At 43.3% G+C, this 25,919-nt stretch overlaps 2 protein-coding genes across 3 annotated transcripts; both read left to right on the forward strand.

Annotated features, from left to right (window-relative positions):
* Nucleotides 1-19,150: 19,150 nt before the first annotated feature.
* Nucleotides 19,151-19,852, forward strand: LOC129490354 (NADH dehydrogenase [ubiquinone] 1 alpha subcomplex subunit 5-like). Of its 2 annotated transcripts, none has more exons than XM_055294155.2 (2): nt 19,151-19,367; nt 19,679-19,852. In XM_055294155.2, exons 1-2 carry the CDS (start codon nt 19,151-19,153, stop codon nt 19,804-19,806), a joined length of 345 nt encoding a protein of 114 aa, XP_055150130.1. In that variant the 3' UTR covers nt 19,807-19,852. The 2 variants fall into 2 exon arrangements, with proteins under 2 accessions (XP_055150130.1, XP_055150131.1); XM_055294156.2 differs by having other exon boundaries at nt 19,151-19,227; nt 19,665-19,852.
* Nucleotides 19,853-20,126: 274 nt separating this feature from the next.
* On the forward strand, nt 20,127-25,898 carry LOC129490351 (small ribosomal subunit protein eS6). The gene is made up of 6 exons (XM_055294153.2): nt 20,127-22,822; nt 23,396-23,527; nt 24,098-24,308; nt 24,498-24,644; nt 25,502-25,659; nt 25,765-25,898. The coding sequence occupies exons 1-6, from the start codon at nt 22,817-22,819 to the stop codon at nt 25,858-25,860; spliced, it is 750 nt and encodes a 249-aa protein (XP_055150128.1). The 5' UTR covers nt 20,127-22,816; the 3' UTR covers nt 25,861-25,898.
* The last annotated feature ends 21 nt before the right edge of the window (nt 25,899-25,919 follow it).

A 25,919-nucleotide genomic window follows, 5' to 3' on the forward strand; every position in this document is an offset into this window, starting at 1 on the left:
CGAAAATTTTCTCCCATTTTGTAGGTTGCCTGTTCACTCTGATGGTAGTTTCTCTTGCTGTGCAGAAGCTCTTTAGTTTAATTAGATCCCATTTGTCAATTTTGGCTTTTGTTGCCATTGCTTTTGGTGTTTTAGACATGAAGTCCTTGCCCATGCCTATGTCCTGAATGGTATTGCCCAGGTTTTATTCTAGGGTTTTTATGGTTTTAGGTCTAACATGTAAGTCTTTAATCCATCTTGAATTAATTTTTGTATAAGGTGTAAGGAAGGCATCCAGTTTCAACTTTCTACATATGGCTAGCCAGTTTTCCCAGCACCCTTTTTAAAATAGGGAATCCTTTCCCCATTGCTTGTTTTGGTCAGGTTTGTCAAAGTTCAGATAGTTGTAAATACATGGCATTATTTCTGAGGGCTCTGTTCTGTTCCATTGATCTATATCTCTGTTTTGGTACCAGTACCATGCTGTTTTGGTTACTGTAGCCTTGTAGTATAGTTTGAAGTCAGGTAGCGTGATGCCTCCAGCTTTGTTCTTTTGGCTTAGGATTGACTTGGCGATGCAGGCTCTTTTTCAATTCCATATGAACTTGAAAGTAGTTTTTTCCAATTCTGTGAAGAAAGTCATTGGTAGCTTGATGGGGATGGCATTGAATCTATAAATTACCTTGGGCAGTATGGCCATTTTCACAATATTGATTCTTCCAACGCATGAGCATGGAATGTTCTTCCATTTGTTTGTATCCTCTTTTATTTCATTGAGCAGTGATTTATAGTTCTCCTTGAAGAGGTCCTTCATGTCCCTTGTAAGTTGGGTTCCCAGGTATTTTATTCTCTTTGAAGCAATTGTGAATAGGAGTTCACTCATGATTTGGCTCTCTGTTTGTCTGTTATTTATTGGTGTATAAGAATACTTGTGATTTTTGTACATTGATTTTGTATCCTGAGACTTTGCTGAAGTTGCTTATCAGCTTAAGGAGATTTTGGGCTGAGACAACGGGGTTTTCTAGATATACAGTCATGTCATCTGCAAACAGGGACAATCTGACTTCCTCTTTTCCTAATTGAATGCCCTTTATTTCCTTCTCCTGCCTGACTGCCCTGGCCAGAACTTCCAACACTATGTTGAATAGGAGTGGTGAGAGAGGGCATCCCTGTCTTGTGCCAGTTTTCAAAGGGAATGCTTCCAGTTTTTGCCCATTCAGTATGATATTGGCTGTGGGTTCGTCATAGATAGCTCTTATTATTTTGAGATACATCCCATCAATACCTAATTTATTGAGAGTTTTTAGCATGAAGTGTTGCTGAATTTTGTCAAAGGCCTTTTCTGCATCTATTGAGATAATCATGTGGTTTTTGTCTTTGGTTCTGTTTATATGATGGATTACATTTATTGATTTGCGTATGTTGAACCGGCCTTGCATCCCAGGGATGAAGCCCACTTGATCATGGTGGATAAGCTTTTTGATGTGTTGCTGGATTTGGTTTGCCAGTATTTTATTGAGGATTTTTGCATTGATGTTCATCAAGCATATTGGTCTAAAATTCTCTTATTTGGTTGTGTCTCTGCCAGGCTTTGGTATCAGGATGATGCTGGCCTCATAAAATGAGTTAGGTAGGGAGGATTCCCTCTTTTTCTATTGATTGGAATAGTTTCAGAAGGAATGGTACCAGTTCCTCCTTGTACCTCTGGTAGAATTCGGCTGTGAATCCGTCTGGTCCTGGACTCTTTTTGGTTGGTAAGCTATTGATTATTGCCACAATTTCAGAGCCTGTTATTGGTCTATTCAGAGATTCAACTTCTTCCTGGTTTAGTCTTGGGAGGGTGTATGTGTCGAGGAATTTATCCATTTCTTCTAGATTTTCTAGTTTATTTGCGTAGAGGTGTTTTTAGTATTCTCTGATGGTAGTTTGTATTTCTGTGGGATCGGTGGTGATATCCCCTTTATCATTTTTTATTGCATCTATTTGATTCTTCTCTCTTTTCTTCTTTGTTAGTCTTGCTAGCGGTGTATCAATTTTGTTGACCTTTTCAAAAAACGAGCTCCTGGATTCATTAATTTTTTGAAGGGTTTTTTGTGTCTCTATTTCCTTCAGTTCTGCTCTGATTTTAGTTATTTCTTGCCTTCTGCTAGCTTTTGAGTGTGTTTGCTCTTGCTTCTCTAGTTCTTTTAATTATGATGTTAGGGTGTCAGTTTTGGATCTTTCCTGCTTTCTCTTGTGAGCATTTAGTGTTATAAATTTCCCTCTACACACTGCTTTGAATGTGTCCCAGAGATTCTGGTATGTTGTGTCTTTGTTCTCATTGGTTTCAAAGAACATCTTTATTTCTGCCATCATTTCGTTATGTACCCAGTAGTCATTCAGGAGCAGGTTGTTTAGTTTCCATGTAGTTGAGCCATTTTGAGTGAGTTTCTTAATCCTGAGTTCTAGTTTGATTGCACTGTGGTCTGAGAGACAGTTTGTTATAATTTCTGTTCCTTTACATTTGCTGAGGAGAGCTTTACTTCCAACTATGTGGTCAATTTTGGAATAGGTGTGGTGTGGTGCTGAAAAAAATGTATATTCTGTTGATTTGGGATGGAGAGTTCTGTAGATGTCTGTTAGGTCCGTTTGGTGCAGAGCTGAGTTCAATTCCTGGATATCCTTGTTAACTTTCTGTCTTGTTGATCTGTCTAATGTTGACAGTGGGGTGTTAAAGTCTCCCATTATTATTGTGTGGGAGTCTAAGTCTCTTTGTAGGTCACTCAGGACTTGCTTTATGAATCTGGGTGCTCCTGTATTGGGTGCATATATATTTAGGATAGTTAGCTCTTCTTGTTGAATTGATCCCTTTACCATTATGTAATGGCCTTCTTTGTCTCTTTTGATCTTTGTTGGTTTAACGTCTGTTTTATCAAAGACTAGGATTGCAACCCCTGCGTTTTTTTGTTTTCCATTTGCTTGGTAGATCTTCCTCCATCCCTTTATTTTGAGCCTATGTGTGTCTCTACACGTGAGATGGGTTTCCTGAATACAGCACACTGATGGGTCTTGACTCTTTATCCAATTTGCCAGTCTGTGTCTTTTAATTGGAGCATTACATTACCATTTACATTTAAAGTTAATATTGTTATGTGTGAATCTAATCCTGTCATTATGATGTTAGCTGGTCATTTTGCTCGTTAGTTGATGCAGTTTCCTCCTAGCCTTGCTGGACTTTACAATTTGGCATGTTTTTGCAGTGGCTGGTACCAGTTGCTCCTTTCCATGTTTAGTGCTTCCTTCAGGAGCTCTTTTAGGGCAGGCCTGGTGGTGACAAAATCTCTCAGCATTTGCTTGTCTGTAAAGTATTTTATTTCTCCTTCACTTATGAAGCTTAGTTTGGCTGGATATGAAATTCTGGGTTGAAAATTTTTTTCTTTGAGAATGTTGAATATTGGCCCCCACTCTCTTCTGGCTTGCAGAGTTTCTGCCGAGAGATCCGCTGTTAGTCTGATGGGCTTCCCTTTGTGGGTAACCTGACCTTTCTCTCTGGCTGCCATTAACATTTTTTCCTTCATTTCAACTTTAGTGAATCTGACAATTATGTGTCTTGGAGTTGCTCTTCTTGAGGAGTATCTTTGTGGCATTCTCTGTACTTCCTGATTCTGAATGTTGGCATGCCTTGCTAGATTGGGGAAGTTCTCCTGGATAATATCGTACAGAGTGTTTTCCAACTTGGTTCCATTCTCCCCGTCACTTTCAGGTACACCAATCAGACGTAGATTTGGTCTTTTCACATAGTCCCATATTTCTTGGAGGCTTTGTTTGTTTCTTTTGATTCTTTTTTCTCTACACTTCCCTTCTTGCTTCATTTCATTCATTTCATCTTCCATCACTGATATCCTTTCTTCCAGTTGATTGCATCGGCTCCTGAGGCTTCTGCAATCTTCACGTAGTTCTCGAGCCTCGGCTTTCAGCTCCATCAGCTCCTTTAAGCACTTCTCTACATTGGTTATTCTAGTTACACATTCGTCCAATTTTTTTTCAAAGTTTTTAACTTCTTTGCCATTGGTTTGAATTTCCTCCTGTAGCTCAGAGTAGTTTGATCATCTGAAGCCTTCTTCTCTCAGCTCGTCAAAGTCATTCTCCATCCAGCTTTGTTCCGTTGCTGGTGAGGAACTGCATTCCTTTGGAGGGGGAGAGGTGCTCTGCTTTTTAGAGTTTCCAGTTTTTCTTCTCTGTTTTTTCCCCATCTTTGTGGTTTTATCTACTTTTGGTCTTTGATGATGGTGATATACAGATGGGTTTTTGGTGTGGATGTCCTTTCTGTTTGTTAGTTTTCCTTCTAACAGACAGGACCCTCAGCTGCAGGTCTGTTGGAGTTTGCTAGAGGTCCACTCCAGATCCTGTTTGCCTGGGTATCAGCAGCGGCGGCTGCAGAACAGCGGATTTTCGTGAACCACAAATGCTGCTGCCTGATTGTTCCTCTGGAAGTTTTGTCTCAGAGGAGCACCTGGCCGTGTGAGGTGTCAGTCCGCCCCTACTGGGGGATGCCTCCCAGTTAGGCTGCTCGGGGGTCAGGGACCCACTTGAGGAGGCAGTCTGCCCGTTCTCAGATCTGCAGCTGTGTGCTGGGAGAACCACTACTCTCTTCAAAGCTGTCAGACAGGGACATTTACGTCTGCAGAGGTTACTGCTGTCTTTTAGTTTCTCTGTGCCCTGCCCCCAGAGGTGGAGCCTACAGAGGCAGGCAGGCCTCCTTGAGCTGTGGTGGGCTCCACCCAGTTCCAGCTTCCCTGCTGCTTTGTTTACCTAAGCAAGCCTGGGCAATGGCAGGCACCCCTCCCCCAGCCTTGCTGCCACCTTGCAGTTTGATCTCAGACTGCTGTGCTAGCAATCAGTGAGACTCCGTGGGCATAGGACCCTCTGAGCCAGGTGCAGGATATAATCTCCTGGTGTGCCGTTTGTTAAGCCCATTGGAAAAGCACAGTATTAGGGTGGGAGTGACCCGATTTTCCAGGTGCTGTCTGTCAACCCTTTCTTTGACTAGGAAAGGGAACTCCCTGACCCCTTGAGCTTCCCGAGTGAGGCAATGCCTTGCCCTGCTTCGGCTCGCACATGGTGTGCTGCACCCACTGTCCAGCATCCACTGTGTGGCACTCCCTAGTGAGATGAACCCGGTACCTCAGATGGAAATGCATAAATCACCCGTCTTCTGCGTCGCTCACGCTGGGAGCTGTAGACCGGAGCTTTTCCTATTCGGTCATCTTGGCTCCACCCCTTTTTTTTTTTACTTTTATTTTAGGTTCAAAAATACATATGCATGTTTGTTACATAGGTAAACTTGTGTCATGGGAGTTTTTGTACAGATTATTTCAACACCCAGGTATTAAGACTCATTCCCATTTGTTACTTTTCCTGATTCTCTCCCTCCTCCCAACCTCCACCTTCCAATTGGCCCCAGTATGTGTTTTTCCCCTCTTATGTGTCCATGTGTTCTCATCGTTCAGCTCCATCTTATAAGTGAGAACATGTGGTATTTGGTTTTCTGTTTCTGTGTTTGTTTGATGAGGATATTCATATTCCAGCTCCATTCATATTCCTGCAAAGGACATGGTCTCATTCTTTTTTATGGCTGCATAGTATTCCACGGTGTATATGTACTACATTTTCTTTATCCAGTCTACCATTGATGGGCCTTTAGGTTGATTCAGTGTCTTTGCTATTGTGAATAGTGCTGCAATGAACATACGTGTGCATGTGTCTTTTGATAGATGATTTATATTCCTTTGGGTACATACCCAATAATGGGATTGCTGGGTTGAATGGTAGTTCTGTTTTTAAGTCTTTGAGGAATCACCACATTGTTTTCTACAATGGTTGAACTAATTTACACCCCCACCAACAATGTATAAGCATTCCTTTTCCTGTGCAACCTTGCCAGCAACTTTTATTGTTTTTTCACTTTTTAATAATAGCCATTCTGACGGGTGTGAGATGGTATCTCGTTGTGATTTGGATTTGTATTTCTCTAATCATCAGTGATATTAAGCTTTTTTCTCATATGCTTTTTGGCCGCATGTATGTCTTCTTTTGAGAAGTGTTAATGTCCTTTGCCCACTTTTTAATGAGGCTTTTTTCCTTGTAAAATTAAGTTTTTTATAGATGCTGGATATTACACCTTTGTCAGATGCATTCCTTGCAAAAATTTTCTCCCATTCTGTAGGTCGTTTACTCTGTTGATAGTTTCTTATACTGTGCAAAAGCTCTTTAGTTTAATTAAATCCCATTTGTCAATATTTGCTTTTGTTGTGATTGCTTTTGGCATCTTTGTCATGAAATCTTTGCCCATTCCAAAAAAAGAAATCTTTGCCCATTCCTATGTCCAGAATGGTATGGCCTAGGTTGTCTTCCAGGACTTTTATAGTTTTGGGTTTTACATTTAAGTCTGTAATCCATCTTGAGTTGATTTTTATATATGGTGTAAGGAAGGGGTCCAGTTTCAGTCATTGGCATATGGCTAGCCAGTTATCTCAGCACCATTTATTGAACATGGTGTACTTTCCCCACTGATTGTTTTTGTCAGGTTTGTCAAAGATCAGATGGTTGTAGGTGTGCAGCCTTATTTTTGTGCTCTCTCTTCTGTTCCATTGGTCTATGTTTTTTTTTTTGTACCAATAGTACCGGGTTCTTTTGGTTACTGTAGCCCTGTAGTATAGTTTGAAGTCGGGTAACGTGATGGCTCATATTGGCATCTATTAATTGTCTTTTTTCACTTAGGTTTTTTGTTTTGTTTTTGAGACGGAGTCTCGCTCTGCCGCCAGGCTGGAGTGCAGTGGCATGATCTTGGCTCACTGTAACATCCTACTCCCTGGTTCAAGAGATTCTCCTGCCTCAGCCTCCTGAGTTGCTGGGATTACAGACACAAGCCACTACGCCCAGCTAATTTTTGTATTTTTAGTGGAGACAGGGTTTCACCATGTTAGCCAGAATGGTCTTGATCTCCTGATCTCATGATCTGCCTACCTCAGCCTCCCAAGTGCTGGGATTACAGGCGTAAGCCACCGCGCCTGGCCTTTTTCTTTCAGTTACTTTGAGATCTTCCTGGATGTTGGCATGACAAGTGATTTTTAATTGAAACCTAAACATTTATTTATTGTTATGCAACTCCAGATCTTATTTAAACCTTGTATTTTAGCTGGCTTTCTCTGACACCACTCTGCTAGGGGCAAATGGGAGCATCACCTCATTACTACCCAGTGGAGACAGACATCCAAGTTGCCTACCTGACATCTGAGGGAAGACTTCTCTTTACTAATGAGTGGGAATAAAAGTCCAGGGGCCAGGCTGGGTGCGGTGCCTCATGTCTGTAATCTTAGCACTTTGGGAGGCTGAGGCGGGTGGATCACCTGAGGTTAGGAGTTCGAGACAAGCCTTGCCAACATGCTGAAACCCCATCTCTACTGAAAATACAAAAATTAGCCAGGCATGGTGGCACACATCTGTAGTTCCAGCTACTCGGGAGGCTGAGGCAGGAGAATCACTTGAACCCAGGAGGCGGAGGTTGCAGTGAGCCAAGATCGCACCATTGCACTACAGCCTGGGTGACAGAGCAAGACTCCGTCTCAAAAAAAAAAAAAAAATAGTCCAGGGTCTCCATGTTGTTCCCACCGATACCTCAAGGGGCAAGAGGAGGCTCATTACTGGCAATCTGGGATAAAATTCCAGCTCCCTACTTTGTTTTCTCTGACACTACCCGGGTGGGATTGTTGAGACACCTTGTTATGGTCTCATAAGAATGGAAGTGTAGGCTGGGCGCGGTGGCTCAGGCTTGTAATCCCAGCACTTTGGGAGGCCGAGGCTGGTGGATCACGAGGTCAGGAGATCGAGACCACGGTGAAACCCCATCTCTACTAAAAATACAAAAAATTAGCCGGGCATGGTGGCGGGCGCCTGTAGTCCCAGCTACTCGGAGAGGCTGAGGCAGGAGAATGGCGTGAACCCGGGTGGCGGAGCTTGCAGTGAGCCGAGATCGCGCCACTGCACTCCAGCCTGGGCGACAGAGCGAGACTCCGTTTAAAAAAAAAAAAAAAAAAAGAATGGAAGTGTAGGTTCCCACTTAGCCTTTGCTTTTTATAGTTGGAGTTGGGGACCATAGTTTTTTTCTGTGGTGTTTGGCTGGAGTACAGTGTTATTGTTTAAAAGTTTTCTGTCTCGTTAGGCTGCCCCTTTCCTGGTCCTTTGACTAAAGAAAGCAGGCTTTGTTGGGGATGTTGTAGTCTATTCCTGCTGGCACTTGTGTTGAAGGATTCTTCAGTTCCAAGTCTTCTGGGTACCTTTTAGATGTTTGTTTTATATGTTAATATAATGCCTAGGTTTTTTAGTTGTAACATTTTAGCAGGAATGTGCGCCCCTCCAAATCTCATGTTGAAATGTGATCCCCAGTGTTGGAGGTGGGGCTTACCTAGAGGTGTTTAGGTCATGGAGGCAGATCCCTCATGAAAGCTTGGTGTCCTCCTCACAATAATGAGTTCTCACTCTCTTAGTTGACATGGCAACTATTAGTTGACATGAAAGCTGGTTATTTGTTTATTATTATTATTATTTATCGAGATGGGGTTTTGCTCTGTTGCCCAGGCTGGAGTGCAGTGGCTGATCTCAGCTCACTGTAACCTCTCCCTCCTGGGTTCAAGTGATTCTCCCACCTTAATCTCCTGAGTAGCTGGGACTACAGGTGGATGACACCATATCCTGCTAATTTTTGTATTTCTAGTAGAGGTGGGTTTCACCATATTGGCCAGGCTGGTCTCGAATTCCTGACCTCAAGTGATCCACCAGCCTCAGCCTCCCAAAGTGCTGGGATTACAGGGGTGAGCCATGGCTCCCAGCCGAAAGCTGGTTGTTTAAAATAGCACGCATCTCTTTTGTTCCTTCTCTCGCCATGTGACACACTCACTCCCACTTTATCTCCTGCAATGAGTAAAAGCTTCCTGAGGCCTCACTAGAAGCACACACTGGCACCGGGCTTCTTGTACAGCCTGCAGAACTGTGAGCCAAATAAACCTTTTTTCTTTATAAATTACCCAGCCTCAGGTACTCCTTTATGCGACACAAAATGGACTAATACAAGGAAGAACAAGGAAAGTATGTCTATTACATATTCTTGGAAGCATAATTCTATAGCAGACTTTTATAGAAAGCTAATAGTCTCTCCAATACCAAGAAACTATATGAGGTGCAGATAGAAAAGAGGAGCAAGGACTGTTTTGGAGACTCCCATGCCAAGAGGAAAGAGGAAGAGGAACTAGCAAGGAAGATTGAGACAGTACAACTAGTGAGATAGGAGGAAAAGCAAAAGAATGCAAGACAGATATAGTAAATGACTTTTTAAAGAATAGTTTCAGTGGGGACAGAATTCTAACTAGTAGAGATTTAAGAAATAACCAGAACAAAGTGAAATTAGTGAGTTACCAAAGACTACATATTTTGTGATTCCATTTATATGAAATGTCCAGAATGGGCCAATCCTTTTTTTTTTTTTTTTTTTTTTGAGACATAGTCTCACTCTGTTGCCTAGGCTGGAGTGCAGTGGTGTGATCTTGGCTCACAACCTCCACCTCTCGGGTTCAAGCGATTCTCCTGCCTCAGCCTCCCAAGTAGCTGGGACTACAGGTGTGCGCCCCCATGTCCAGCTAAGTTTTGTATTTTTAGTAGAGACAGGATTTCACTATGTTGGCCAGGCTGGTCTTGATCTCCTGACCTTGTGATCCACCCACCTCGGCCTCCCAAAGTGCTGGGATTACAGGCGTGAGCCACCGTGCCAGGCCTCAGAATGGGCCAATCTATAGAGGTAGAATTAGTGGTTACTTAGGTCTGGGATTGGGCAGATGAGTTGGAGTGGGCAGAGTGGTAGTTGGGGAAATAGAGATGGAAAGTGACTACTAATGGGCACAGGGTTTCTTTATGGGGTGATGAAAATGTTCTAAAATTAGATTGTAGTGATAGTTGCACAACTCTTAGATATATTTCACAACACTGAATTTTACACTCTAAGTAGGTGAATTGTATAGTATGTGAATTATATTTTATATTATTTTATTTTTTGAGACAGAATCTCACTCTGTCACCCAGGCTGGAGTGCAATGATGTGATCTTGGGTCACTGCAACCTCCGCCTCCCGGCTTCAAGAGATTCTCCTACCTACGCCTCCCGAGTAGCTGGGATTACAGGCGTGCACCACTATGCTCGGCTAATTTTTGTAGTTTTAGTAGAGAGAGGGTTTTGCCATGTTGGCCAGGCTGGTTTCAAACTCCGCCCACCTCAGCCTCCCAAAGTGCTGGGATTACAGGCGTGAGCCACTGCGCCCGGCCGTGAATTATATTTTAATACAATTACGAAGGAAAGAAGGGACATATTGGGGAAAATGTGGAATTTTTATGCAGGGCTAATTTGTCTTACATACAGAGTGCTAACAATCCAATAGAAAAAAAATGAGTAAAAAACAGGAACAGAAAAATACATGACAAGATGCTTAATTCACAATAACAAAACTATAAACTAAAACTACATTGAAATAACATGTATTTCCTCTGACTGACAAAATTCCAAATTTTGGCAGCATTTAGTAAGACTTTAGGGTATCAGGCACCCTCATACATTGTTAGTAGAGGTGTACATTGGAATAACCCTATGGAGAGCAATGTAGCAGTATTTATCAAAATTACAAATGCAGGCTGGGTGCGGTGGCTCACGCCTATCATTCCAACACTTTGTGAGGCTGAGGCAGGCAGGTCACTTGAGGTCAGGAGTTTGAGACCAGCCTGGCCAGCATGGTGAAACTCCGTCTCTACTAAAAATACAAAAATCAGCAGGGTGTGGTGGCGGGTGCCTGTAATCCCAGCTACTTCAGAGGCGGAGGTTGCAGTGAGCCAAGATCATGCCACTGCAGTCCAGTCTGGGCAACATAGTGAGCCTCCATCAAAAAAAAAAAAAAAAAAGAAAATAGTCCAGCATATTTGTAGGCTGATGGAGGATGATCCAGACATTTAGATTATTTCTGCCTTTTGCTGTACCACAGTGCCTTTTAAATACCTCTGTTATATCTCTTTATCTGTTTGTATGTTTCTTTTTCCATTAGATAAAAAATTCCTTGGAAGCAAGGGCCATCACTCCTCATCTCTGTATCTCCTGCTGCTAGCCTGGTGCTGACATAAAGCAGTTCTCAGCCTATATTTGTTCAAGGATGTTGTTGAGGGCTCTCCCCATGGCTGTCCACCATTTGAATAGATCCAGAACACCTCAGCACCAAGTTCAGGCTTCCGTCTTGCAGCAAGGTCCACTCGTTTTGGAATTCTCAGGAAAAACTGCCAGAAGCAGCACGACTAAAACCAGGCAGATGGAGCAGAGAAAGGCAAGCACTGCTCACAGCAAAAACCACATGAGCAAAGTCAGAGGTGCTGGCATAATGACGATGGTGAGGATGGTGGTGGTTGTGATGATGAGGATAGTTAACATTTATTGAGAGTCTACTATGTACCAAGAACTGTTTAACTTTTATAATGTATTAGTTAATTCCTGACAAGAAGTCTATGAATAAGGTATCATCTTCATCTTACAGATGGGGAAAGTAAGACAGGAATAAGTTGCCCAACATCAAATAACTATGAAGAAATACAAATACATGAGACCAAAAGAATATATATAGTGCCTTGATACAGAGACTTGATCTGACCAAAAACAAAAAAAGAACTGGTTTACTCTTGCACTTTTTCTGACCTCCCCTCTTCTTCCTATCTACCAAATCTTTAATAAATATATGCCAGATTTTATTTTCTGCAACTTTGCAAAAACATTCCTTCGTCCCTGACCCAAGGGGTGAGAAATCTATTGTAATTCTTGCTACTGGATATAGTTGCAGACATAATGCCAAGGAATTTTCCTAGATTCAGGTCTTTGATTTAACTTCCTTTCCTAAACACAGCTTGGCATGTTTCAAAATTAGTTTCTTCCTTACAAGTAGGAATTGTCCTTGAAATTTAGTTTTTTGTGTCTAAAATGACCTTTTTTTTTTTCTTCCTGTTTCCTTGATTTGGGCTAGAGACAGCTTACTAAAATGCACGAACTTACTTCCTCCCACACTACTCTTAGTTTCTGTATTTCTACCTCCCTTTGGAAAATACTCCTGTTCCCCGAAACACTTGAAAAACTCATATAATGAGTTAGGGGTAAATTTACCTATACTGATTGCTCTTAGGATTACTCTATTTTTATTTTGTGAGACAGGGTCCCGTTGTGTGGCCCAGGCTGGAGTGTAGTGGTGTGATCATGGCTCACTGCAGTCTCAACCTCCTGGGCTCACACGATCCTCCCACCTCAGCCTTTCGAGAAGCTGGGACCCAAGCAGCTGAGATGATAAGTGAGCACCACCACGCCCGGCTAATTTGTTTAAAAATTTTTTTGCAGAGATGAGGTCTCACTATGTTGCCTAGGCTAGCCTTGAACTCCTGGCCTCAAGCAATCCTCCCACCTCAGCCTCCCAAAGTGCTGGGATTACAGGCATGAGCCATGGTGCCCGGCCTGGGATCACTAATGGGATCACTAATTTAATACTATTGAATACAGAGAGGTAATTCTGTTTAGTCAGTATCTTCGTGGCTGAAAGACTCCGCCTTCAGGCCCTGTTATGGGCTGAACTGTGTCCCCCTAAAAATGCATATGATGAAGTCCTAACCCTCAGTACCTCAGAATGTGACTGTATTTGGAGATAGGGTTTTAAAAGAAGTAATTAAGTTAAAATGAGGTCATCAGGGTGGGCACTAATCCAATGACTGGTGTCCTTATAAGAAGAGATTAGGACACACACAGAGGAAAGACACAGAGAGCAGATGGCAGCCTATAAACCAAGGAGAGAACCTCAGAAGAAAGCAATCCTGCTGACATCTTGACCTCAGACTTCTGGCCTCCAGAATTTTTTTTTTTTTTTTTTTTTTTTTTTTTTTTTTAATTAATTTTTTTTGCATACAAAAACAATAAACATTTTCTAAAAATACATACAAACAAAAAGATGCGTATCAAACATATTAGGAAGGTTGCACATGGGAAGTCGGGGAATAGAAATGGGGGTGGGAGTTAAAATAAATGAGAGAGGGACTTTATATGGATCAGTGATAATAACTCAATCCTCTATTTGACAAAGAAGAGGGAGAAGGAAGAGGAAGAAAAAGAAAGTGGGATAAAGGATCAGAAAGGGAGGAAAATAGAAAAAATTAGAGTATGACTCCAGGGTAGACCTGTTTTGTTGTCATTGAGTTGGTTGGTTGGTTTGTCTGTTGTATTCTTCATGTTTCGCCAAGTTGGCCAGACTGGTCTCGAACTCCTAGCCCGAAGTGATCAACCCGCCTCGCCCCCCAGAGTGCCGGGACCACAGGCGTGAGCCACCACGTCCAGCCCCCACATTGCTTCTGGCCTCCGTGGTAGACCTCCCAGACGGAGCGGCCAGGCAGAGGAGCTCCTCACTTCTACCCAGACACGGGGCGGCCGGGCAGAGGGCCTCCTCACTTCCCAGACGGGGCGGCCAGGCAGAGACGCTCCTCACTTCTTCCCAGACGATAGGTGGCCGGGCAGAGGCGCTCCTCACTTCCCAGACGATGGGTGGTCGGGCAGAGGCGCTCCCCACTTCCCAGACGATGGGTGGCCGGGCAGAGGCGCTCCTCACTTCCCAGACGATGGGCGGCCAGGCAGAGGCGCTCCTCACCTCCCAGATGATGGGTGGCCGGGCAGAGGCACTCCTCACTTCCCAGATGGGGCAGCCGGGCAGAGGGGCTCCTCACTTTCCAGACGACGGGTGGCCGGGCAGAGGCGCTCCTCACTTCTTCCCGGACGGGGCAGCCGGGCAGAGGCGCTCCTCACTTCTTCCCGGACGGGGCAGCCGGGCAGAGGCGCTCCTCACTTCTTCCCAGACGGGGCGGCCGGGCAGAGGCGCTCCTCACTTCCCAGATGGTGGGTGGCCGGGCAGAGGCGCTCCTCCCTTCCCAGACGGTGGGTGGCCGGGCAGAGGCGCTCCTCACTTCCCAGACGATGGGTGGCCGGGCAGAGGCGCTCCTCACTTCCCAGACAGGGCGGCCGGGCAGAGGCGCTCCTCACTTCCCAGATAGGGTGGCCGGGCAGAGGCGCTCCTCACTTCCCAGACGATGGGTGGCCGGGCAGAGGCGCTCCTCACTTCCCAGACGATGGGTGGCCGGGCAGAGGCGCTCCTCACTTCCCAGACAGGGCGGCCGGGCAGAGGTGCTCCTCACCTCCCAGACGGGGCGGCCGGGCAGAGGCGCTCCCCACCTTCCAGATGGGGCGGCGGCCGGGCAGGGGCTGCAATCCCAGCACCCTGGCAGGCCAAGGCAGGCGGCCGGGGGGTAGAGGCTGTCGCGAGGCCAGACCACGCCACCGCACTCCAGCCCGGGCAACACCGAGCACTGGGTGAGCGAGACTCCGTCTGTAGTCCCAGTACCTCGGGAGGCTGAGGCGGGCAGAGCACTCGGCGTCAGGAGCTGGCGAGCAGCGTGGCCAAGATGGCGAACGCGTGCCTGCATCCAAAGGAGAAAAGGCAGGCAGCGGTGGGGCGCGCCGGCAGTCCCAGGCAGTCCGCGGCGCGGGCAGCAGCAAGCCGAGTAGATTGTAGCCTGGGCGAGACAGACAGACAGACAGACAGACAGACAGAAAGAAAGAAAGAAAGAAAGAAAGAAGGAAAGAAGGAAAGAAGGAAAGAAGGAAAGAAGGAAAGAAGGAAAGAAGGAAAGAAGGAAAGAAAGAAAGAAAGGAGGGAGGGAGGGAGGGAGGGAGGGAGGCCAGAATTTTAAGAAAATTAATTTCTGGCCGGGCGAGGGGGCTCACGTCTGTAATCCCAGCACTTTGGGAGGCCGAGGGGGGCAGATCACTTGAGGTCAAGAGTTCAAGAGCAGCCTGGCCAACATGGTGAAGGTGAAACCCCGTCTCTACTAAAAAATACAAAAATTAGCTGGGCATGGTGGCACATGCCTGTAGTCCCAGCTACTTGGGAGGCTGAGGCAGGAGAATTGCTTGAACCCAGGAGGCGGAGGTTGCAGTGAGCCGAGATTGCACCAATGCATTCCAGCCTGGGTGACAGAGTGAGACTCCATCTCAAAAACAAACAAATAAATAAATAAATAAATAAATAAATTTCTGTTGGTTAACCCACCCAGTCTGTGGTATATTGTTATGGCAACCCTTGCAAACTAATACAGGCCCTTACTCAGAGCCCACCTTTCTCACCGTGTCAACACTGAGCTTTCAAATCTATATACCTGGCCGGGCGCGGTGGCTCACGCCTGTAATCCCGGCACTTCGGGAGGCCAAGATGGGCGGATCACTTGTGGTCGGGAGTTAGAAACCAACCTGACCAACATGGCAAAAACCCGTCTCTACTAAAAATACAAAAATTAGCCAGGCGCGGTGGCAGGCGCCTGTAATCCCAGCTACTGGGGAGGCTGAGACATGAGAATAGCTTGAACCTGGGAAGCGGAGGTTGCAGTGAGCCGAGATCGTGCCACTGCACTCTAGCCTGGGCAACAGAGCGAGACTCCATCTCAAAAACAAAACAAAACAAAACAAATCAAATCTATATACCCAAGAGTCTACTGGACATCTCCTCTTATCACATCGACACTTCACATTCAGTGTGTCCAAAGCAGCACTGTCATCGCTCGCTGCATGCCTCTCTTCCTTACATCACTGACAGCACCCCCATGACAAGCCAGAAATCCAGTTGTCATTCTGAATTTTGCATTCTCCCTCCATTCCTACTTCTTATTAGTTAAAAAGTTCTATCCAGTCCACCTCTTAAATCTTTATTTCTTAGTTTTTACTTTCAAAAATTTCAGATCCAAAGAAAAGTTGAAAGAATAATACAATGGACAGCTTATACCCTTCACAAAATTCACAATTCATTAATGTTTTTCCTATTTGCTTTTTTTTGGAGAAGGAGTTTCACTCTTGTTGCCCAGGCTGGAGTGCAATGGTGCGATCTCGGCTCACTGCAACCTCTGCCTCCTGGGTTCAAGCGATTCTCCTGCCTCAGTCTCCTGAGTATCCGGGATTATAGGCATGTGCCACCACACCTGGCTAATTTTGTATTTTTAGTAGAGATGGGGTTTCTCCATGTTGGTCATGCTGGTCTCCAACTCTTGACCTCAGGTGATCTGCCTGCCTCACCTTCCCAAAGTGCTGGGATTATAGGTGTAAGCCACCGCACCCACCCCACTATTTGCTTTCACATTCTCTTTCCATATACACTTTTTCTCTGGAACCATTTGAAAATAAACGACAGGCCAGCTGCAGTAGCTTACACCTGTAATCTCAGCATTTGGGGAGGCTGAGGCGGGAGGATCACCTGAGGTCAGGAGTTCAAGACCAGCCTGACCAACATGGAGAAACCCTGTCTCTACTAAAAATACAAAATTAGCCAGGCGTGGTGGTACATGCCTGTAATCCTGGCTACTGGGGAGGCTGAGGCAGGAGAATTGCTTGAACCCAGGAGGCAGAGGTTGTGGTGAGCCAAGATCGTGCCACTGCACTCCAGTCTGGGCAACAAGAGTGAAACTCTGTCTCGGAAAAAAAAAAAAAAGTTAAAAAAAGAAGATAAATCATGGCTGCGCTTGGCGACTTACTCCTGTAATCCCAGCACTTTGGGAGGCCAAGGTGGGCAGATCACCTGAGGTCAGGAGTTCAAGACCAGCCTGGCCAACATGTTGAAACCCCGTCTCTACTAAAAATACAAAAAAATTAGCCAGAAGTGGTGCTGCACGCCTATAATCTTAGCTACTTGGTAGGCTGAGGCAGGAGAATCGCTTCAACCTGGGAGGCGGAGGTTGCAGTGAACCGAGATAGCACAACTGCACTCCAGCCTGCACGACAGAGCAAGACTCCGTCTCAAAGAAAAGAAAAGAAAAGAAAAGAAAAGAAAAGAAAAGAAAAGAAAAGAAATCACAAATACCATGACATTTCTCCTATAAATACTTCAGCATGCATCTCCTAAGAATAAGCATTCTCTGCTACATGTCTTCAATATCGATGTTGTAATGGAAGTTCTAGCCAGAACCACTAGGCAAGACAAATAACTAAAGATAAAGGGCATACTAATTGGAGAGAAACAAGTAAAATTATCTTCATTTTCAGATGACATGATCCTATATGTACGAAATCCCAAAGAACCCATAAGAAAATTATTAGAGCTAGTAAATTTAGCAAAGTTTTAGAATTACAATCAACATGCTAAAATCAGTTATTTCTATATACCAGCAACAAACAATCTGAAAAGGAAATTAAGAAAACAGTTTCACTTACAATAGAATGCAAAAGAATAAAATACCTAGGAATAATATTAATCAACGAGGTGAAAGACTTGCACACTGAAAACCAAAACATTGCTGAAAGAAAGCAAAGACCTAAATACAGTTATGCATCACTTAATGACAGGAAGCCATATTCTGAGAAATGCATTGTTACATGATTTCATCGTTGTGTGGATATCATAGAGTGTACTCATACAAACCTAAATAGCATATAGCCTACTACACACCTGGGGTCTATGGCATAACCTCTTGCTCCTAGGCTAAACCTGTACAGTATATTACTATGCTGAATACTGCAGGCAATTGTAACACAATGGTATTTGTCTATCTAAACATAGAAAACATACAGTTTTAAAAAATGGTATAAAAGATTTAAAATAGTACAACTGTGTAAGGCATTTAACATTTGTAGCACCAGAAGTTGCTGTAAGTGAGTGAGTGGTGAGCCAGTGAGTGGTGAACGAATGTGAAGGCCTAGAACATTACTCTATACTACTGTACACTTCATAAACAGTGTATCCCTAAACTCCACTAAATTTACAAAAAATGTTTTGTTTCAATAACAAATTAACCTTAGCTTATTCTAACTTTTTAACTTTATTAACCTTTAATTTTAAAAAACTTTTTGACTCTTTTGTAATAACAATTAGCTTAAGACATATACATTTGTACAGCTATACAAAAATATTTTTTCTTTGTATCTTAATCCCATAGACTTTACTATTTAAAAAAATTTTTTAAAAACATTTTTGTCAAAAACTAAGACACACACATTAATCTAGGCCTAGATGGGGTCAGGATCATCAAGGTGTCACTAGGTGATGGGAATTTTCCAGTTCCCTATCATATGGGACCAATGCTGTATGTGTGGTCTGTAATTGACCAAAACTTTGTTATGCAGCACATAACCAAATGAGAAGACATTTTGTGTTGATGAGTCGGAAGACTTAATATTATAAAGATGGCAGTACTCCATAAATTGAGCTACGATTAAATGCAATCCCCATCAAAATTCCAATGGCATGTTTTGCATAAATGAACAAGCTGATCCTAAAATTCATGTGCAATTGAAAGGATCCTTAAGAACTAAACCTATCTTGAAAAAAAACAAAGTTGGAGTACTCTTACTTCCTTATTTTGATGCTTGCTACAAAGCTATAGCACTGGCATAAGGAAATAGAAGTGAGAGTCCAGAAATAAACCTATACATCTATGGCAATTAATTTTCAACAAGAGTGTCAAGACCATTCGATGGGGGAAGAATAGTCTTCAAAAAATAGTGCTTGAACAACTGGACATCTACCTGCAAAATAATTAAGCTGGAGTCCCAACCTCACATCATTATTTAAAAATAAACTCAAAATGGATCAATAACCTAAATACAAAAACTAAGACCATAACATAGGGTAAGTCTTTAAGATTAGATTTTAAAACATAAGGGTAAACTTTATGACACTGGATTTGGCAATGTATTTTTAAATGAAACCAAAAGCATGATCTACAACAATTTTTAAATTATATAAATTGGGCTTCAAAATTAAAAACTTTAACATTATTAAAAAAGTGAAAAGGCTACAGAATGGGAGAAAATATTTGCACATCACATATCTAATAAGAGTTCAGTGTCCTGAATATATGTTAAAAACTCTTACAATTCAATAACAATGAGACAAACAACCCGATTTTAAAATGGACAAATGCTTTGGGAGGCTGAGGCAGGAGGATCACTTGAGGCCAGGAATTCAAGACCAGCCTGGGCAACATATGGAACCCTTATCTCTACACACACACACATAAATCTTTTTTTTTTTTTTTCTTAATTAGCCAGAGTCATGACAGGTGTGCTGAAGAAGACCACTGGCCTTGTGGGATTGGCTGTATGCGAGAGTCCACAAGAGAGGCTAAGAATATTGTACACAAAGATTTTTTATGTTGTTGAACAAATCCGTAAAAATGCAGCATATAGAAAGTATACAGAACAGATTACAAATGAGAAGCTGGCTATGGTTAAAGCGGAACCAGATGTTAAAAAATTAGAAGACCAGCTGGGCGCAGTGGCTCACTCCTGTAATCCCAGCACATTGGGAGGCCAAAGCAGGCGGATCATCTGAGGTCAGGAGTTTGAGACCAGCCTGGCCAACATGCCGAAACCCCGTCTCTACTAAAAATACAAAAATTAGCTGGGCATGGTGGTGCATGCCTGTAGTCCCAGCTACTTGGGAGGCTGAGGCAAGAGAATCGCTTGAACCCAGGTTGCAGTGAGCCGAGATCATGCTACTGCACTTCAGCCTGGGAAACAGAGTGAGACTCTGCCTCAAAAATTAATTAATTAATTAATTAAATAAAAAAAAAATCAGAAGACCAACTTCAAGGTGGTCAAATAGAAGAGGTGATTCTGCAGGCTAAAAATGAGCTAAGTCTGGCAAGAGAAATGATGCAGTGGAAACCATGGGAGACTCCTGCCAATCAGTGGAAATGGCCAATGTAATTATTAAATTACTTTGGTAGGTTGATGGGAAACTGATGTAATTAAATATTCTGTTGTATTAAGAGTGTGGGGCAGGTGCAGTGGCTCACACCTGTAATCCCAGCACTTTCGGAGGCCAAGGCAGAAGGATCATTTGAGGTCAGGAGTTTGAGACCATCCTGGCCAACATGGTGAAACCCCGTCTCTACTAAAAATACAAAAATTAGCCGGGCATGGTGGCACCCACCTGTAAACCCAGCTACTCAGGAGGCTGAGGTGGGAGAATCGCTTGAACCCGGGAGGCAGAGGTTGCAGTGAGCCGAGATCGTGCCATTGCACTCCAGCCTGGGCGACAGAGCAAGACTCCGTCTCAAAAAAAAAAAAAAAGGCAAAGAACCCTTGTGTACTGTTGGTGGGATTGTAAATTGGTACAGCCATATGTAAAACAGTATACAGGTTCCTCAAAAAATTCAAAATAGAACTATCATATGATCCAGCAGTCCCACTTCTGGATAGATAGCCAAAAGAATTGAAAACAAGGTCTGTCTCTAAGAGACATTTGCACACCCATGTTCATATCAGCATTATTTACAATAGCCAAGAAGTGGAAACAACCAAAATGTCCAATGACAGATGAATGGTTAAACAAAATGTAGTATATACGTGCAACAGAGTATTATTCATCTTAAAAGAGAAGGAAATCCTGTCACATGCTATAACATGGATGAACTTTGATAACATTATGTTAAATGACATAAGCCAGTCACAAAAAGACAACTACTGTTTGATTCCATTTATATGAGATACTTAGTCAAAATCATAGAAACAGAAAGTAGAATGATTACCAAAAGTTGTGGGTAGGGGGAAAGGAGTTGTTTAATGAGTATGAAGTTCCCGTTTTGCAAGATGAAAAAGTTCTGGAGATCTATTTTACAACAATGTTAATATATTTAACATTACTGAAGTGTACACTTCAAAACGGTTTAGATGATACATTTTGTGTTATGTATTTTTTAACCACAATTAAAAATGCATTAAATTTTTTTTTTAAATGAGACAAGGTGTCATTATGTTTGCCCAGGCTGATCTCAAACTCCTGGCCTCAGGAGATCCTCCCATCTCAGCGTCCTAAAGCGTTTGGATTACCAGTGTCAGCCACTGCGTTTGGCCACCCTAAAATATTTTTAAAAGGAAAAACAAACAAAAAAACCTAGCCCATAGTTTTAGACTTTCTCTTCGCCTCACATTAATTTACTCCCACTACTTCAATAAAAATAATTAGGGCGAAAAAAACAGGGGGAGCTAAGAGCTTGTACAGACATTTCTCTAAAGAAGATATACAAATGGCCAACAAACACATTAAAACATGCTCAACATCATTAGTCATTAGGGAAATGCAAATCAAAACCACAATGAGTCTCAGCTACTCCAGAAGCTGAGACAGGAGGATGCTGGAGGCCAAGAGTTCCAGACCAACAGGATCTCGCTTTGAGCAACAAAGCAAGACCCTGTCCCTACAATAAATTTTTAAAAAATTAAAAAAATAACAAGTGTTGGCCATGATTTTGATAAAGTGCGGTCCTCATACATTGCTGGTGGGAATGTAAAATGGTTCAGCTGCTGTGGAATACAGTTTCAGTTTCTCCCTGAGTTGAGAATAGAATTACTATATGATCCAGCAATTTCACTCTTAGGTATATACCTAAACTAATTTAAAACAAGTACTCAAACGTAGAAGAACTATTTACAATAGTTAAAAGGCAGAAACAACCCAAATGTCTATTATGGATGAATGGATAAACAAACTGCAGTCTATATCTACACTAGAATATTGAGCCGTAAAAGGAGTGAAGTACTGATACATGCTACGACTCAAAAGATTAGAAGACAGACACAAAAGGTCAATATTGTATGATTCCATTTTTATGAAATAGGTACATCAACTGAGACAGAACACAGATTGGTGGTTGCCAGGACCTGGTGGAAATGGGGAAGGGGGAGCAACTGCTTAACAGGGTACAGGGTTTTCTTTTAGGATGATGAAAATATTTTGGAACTATATCGATAGAGATGGTGGTTGTACAGCATTGTGAGTGTACTAAATGCCACTGAATTGTTCACTTTAAAATGACTGGTTCTGTCAATTTCACCTCAACAAAAAAATTACATACAGTACTCAGATTTTAAAAAGCATCATTTCACCAAGATTCCATGAATTAATGCGAGATGATCAAAGAGGATTCAGTAGAATCGTTCAACTTCGGTCGTAAAACAGTCCTAAACTCAAACCTCCGTGACACTAAAGTGGGAAGATGGTATGTGATAATTTTAGAAAGTAAAAATTATTGTTTACTTGGTCTCGAACTCGAACTTTTTTTTTTTGAGGCGGAGTCTCTCTGTCGCCTGGGCTGCAGTGCAGTGGTACGATCTGGGCTCACTGCAACCTCTGTCTCTCGGGCTCAAGCGATTGTCGTGTCTCAGCCTCCCTAGTAACTGGGACTACAGTCGCCCCCCACCACGCCTGGCTAATTTATCTGTTTTTATTAGAGACGGAGTTTCGCCATGTTGGCCAGGCTGGTCTCGAACTCCTGACCTAAGATGATCCGCCCGCCTCGGCCTCCCAAAGTGCGGGGATTACAAGCGTGAGCCACCGCGCCCGGCCTTGCCCTCCTATTTTGGTACCGTCAGATGCAAAGTGTCCGGGACAGAAGTGGGGCTCCACTGGCGCCCAGCTGCAAAATCCAGGCAACGTGGAAACGACCAGACAGGGAACGGGCTAGCCCTCAGAATTACACGCGGGCTCGCCTTACCAGACGACCACTACTGGCACCACCTTACACCCACACCCAACCGACTTCACCTCCCAGGCCCTGATTAATCTCGACCCCGGAAGTGCCGCCCACCCATGCTCACTTCCGCTACCCGGTACTTCTGCTCATCTCGCGAGAACTGAAAGCGCCTATGTGACCTGCGCTAAGCGGAAGTTGGTCCTCTTTTTCGTGGCGCCTCGGAGGCGTTCAGCTGCTTCAAGATGAAGGTAGGTAGTGGTGGCGAGTGTTAGACTGGGTTTGGGGATCGTGAATCGAGTCCCAGAACGCGGCATTGCCTCCGTTCCAGCACTCCAGGATCCTGGCTTTAGGTGGAGAAGGGTCTCAAGTAGGAGAAGGCTCGCCTTTCTGGGGCATGGAGCTTTTTGGCCGAGCGGATGGCAGGCGATTGCGGCTGGAGCCGCGGCGGGCCGGGAGCGCCATGGTGGCGTCCCCGCGCCCAGCCGGGACGGATGCGGCGTGTTGCCCAGTTTGCGGCAGGCCTGTGGTGCGGCTCTTGACCCCGGCTTTCTTGCTTCGGGAGGGTGAACGGCTGCGGAGTGCCCTCGCCCCCAGAGTCATTCCGCGGGGCTTGAGGGGAAAACGTCCTCCTGAGTGCGGCGCTTCTTGACTGCTACTCTGCTTTCACGTGCTTTTAGTGAGTACAGTCGGCATCTTATATTTCCTGCTTGTGTGGAGGCAACATGAAAGGCTTTTTGCAGTGGAATTAACTTTGTAGATGGCTCTACAATTACCTGTGTAGATAGTTTCTTAAACTATTTCCCCCCGCTTTTAATCCTTAGCTGAACATCTCCTTCCCAGCCACTGGCTGCCAGAAACTCATTGAAGTGGACGATGAACGCAAACTTCGTACTTTTTATGAGAAGCGTATGGCCACAGAAGTTGCTGCTGACGCTCTGGGTGAAGAATGGAAGGTAAAAGTTGACGATGAAATTGTTGCAGCTGTTTAAGTCAGGGACGGTAAACGCCATTGGTAACTGGTATTTGGAATGGGGTTCAGACTCCGGGTTCTGGCTTCTGACCTTTGTTAAGTTGCTTCTGAATGCCACTGTATAAAGTAGAGGTATTACCTTGGAGGGGGGGGATGTAGAGTAAGCCATAAAATATACGTAAAGTTTACATCAACATAATTCTTGCCCTGCATCATGCATTTGGCAATATGTCACATAGCTGTACTCCTAATCCCCAAAGTGCCAAGAAGGGTTGTATCTGATTTGTTGCTGTTTGATTATTTTATCTTCTTAGTGCTGTTATCTCTAATAAAACATCAGTTAGAAATGCGACTTGAAAGACATTTGATAATTGAACTTGACAAGTAGGGAATATAGACAAAACTTACTGATCAGAGAAAACGTGCTTAAGTTCAAATTGGTTTTCATAATTATACTTTCTCATATAGGTGTGGTTCACAGAGGTCACAGTCCTGTAATGTATAATTTTGGAATAGAAATAGTAAATGTGTCATTCATTGTATGCTCTTGCAGGGTTATGTGGTCCGAATCAGTGGTGGAAACGACAAACAAGGTTTCCCCATGAAGCAGGGTGTCTTGACCCATGGCCGTGTCCGCCTGCTACTGAGTAAGGGGCATTCCTGTTACAGACCAAGGAGAACCGGAGAAAGAAAGAGAAAATCAGTTCGTGGTTGCATTGTAGATGCAAATCTGAGCGTTCTCAACTTGGTTATTGTAAAAAAAGGTGAGGGTTACTTGTATTCAATTTTTGTTGAAATTGATTTAAAGCCAGTTGTCCAAATGCTTATTCATTTGCAGTATCCAAACCTACAGACCAATGGATTTGTTTCTTTACCATCAATTAAACATTAAACATTCTGATTTAGGATTCTTAAGTTGTTGAATTAAAATCCCTTCAATTGTCTCTTCTAAGGAGAGAAGGATATTCCTGGACTGACTGATACTACAGTGCCTCGCCGCCTGGGCCCCAAAAGAGCTAGCAGAATCCGCAAACTTTTCAATCTCTCTAAAGAAGATGATGTCCGCCAGTATGTTGTAAGAAAGCCCTTAAATAAAGAAGGTAGGAGGGATTATGCAGTTAGGGCTTGCTTAATTTTGGTAATTTCTCTATCATTTTGTGTGCATATCAGAAGATAAGTATGTGCCTTTGGAAGGTCTTAGCACTATTCACTTGGAGTTTTTACAAAAAATATTTGGGGGTGGCCAGCATACCCAGTTGGTATTAATCCTTGCTTATTATATCCAGTGCCTTGTAGAGTGCAGTAATGTTGAAAATCTGCCTGTGAATCTTTGATGTATACAATATCCAAAAATAACTTGACTTTAAGGCCATTGCTATCTGGTTTAAGAGTCACATGCTTGAGAATTCTGGGACTATTATCTCACCACCACACTCTTTGTAATTTTATATCAGATGTTCTAAATTATTAATATTTTTTAAGAGACGAGGTCACACTATGTTGCCCAGGCTTGTCTTGAACCCTTGAGCTCAAGTGATCCTCCCACCTTGGCCTCCTAAAGTGCTGGGATTGCGGGTGTGAGCCACCACATCTAGCCCGTAATTATTTTTTGGCTTACAAAAGAAGTTGCTTTAAACTTCTGTTTCATCTGTAGGATATGCACAGTCATATATTAACATAATGCCACTGTATTTTAGTAAAACTGGAAGGTAGTAAAAGCCTGGTTATTTTTCAGGACTTGGTTTTCCTTATATTTTTATAATATTTGACCGATCTTCTAGATTTCCGTGTGGGGGCAAAAAGCATTTTAGAATAGTTCTGATTTGATTTTAAAGGCCTCAATACAGGTTTTCATAGATGCTGTTAATGAAGCTTATGTTTATTTCTGATGTTTTTAAAGTAGATGTGGATTCTAACAAAACAAGTACTGAAATGATTGAGTCCTTTGAATTTTTAGGTAAGAAACCTAGGACCAAAGCACCCAAGATTCAGCGTCTTGTTACTCCACGTGTCCTGCAGCACAAACGGCGGCGTATTGCTCTGAAGAAGCAGCGTACTAAGAAAAATAAGGAAGAGGCTGCAGAATATGCTAAACTTTTGGCCAAGAGAATGAAGGTTAGTCTAAGATGATTTGAGGGGGTGTGAGGAGTTTGACCTGGCTTTGGATTTGCATCTTTACCCCAGAAAGGCCTTAACTATATGCTGTTTTGTTTTGTTTAGGAGGCTAAGGAGAAGCGCCAGGAACAAATTGCGAAGAGACGCAGACTTTCCTCTCTGCGAGCTTCTACTTCTAAGTCTGAATCCAGTCAGAAATAAGATTTTTTGAGTAACAAATAAATAAGATCAGACTCGGATCTCTGTTGACTTTTCATTGC

The sequence above is a fragment of the Symphalangus syndactylus genome, chromosome 9 (assembly GCF_028878055.3).
Source record: "Symphalangus syndactylus isolate Jambi chromosome 9, NHGRI_mSymSyn1-v2.1_pri, whole genome shotgun sequence".
Classification (NCBI taxonomy): Eukaryota; Metazoa; Chordata; class Mammalia; order Primates; family Hylobatidae; genus Symphalangus; species Symphalangus syndactylus.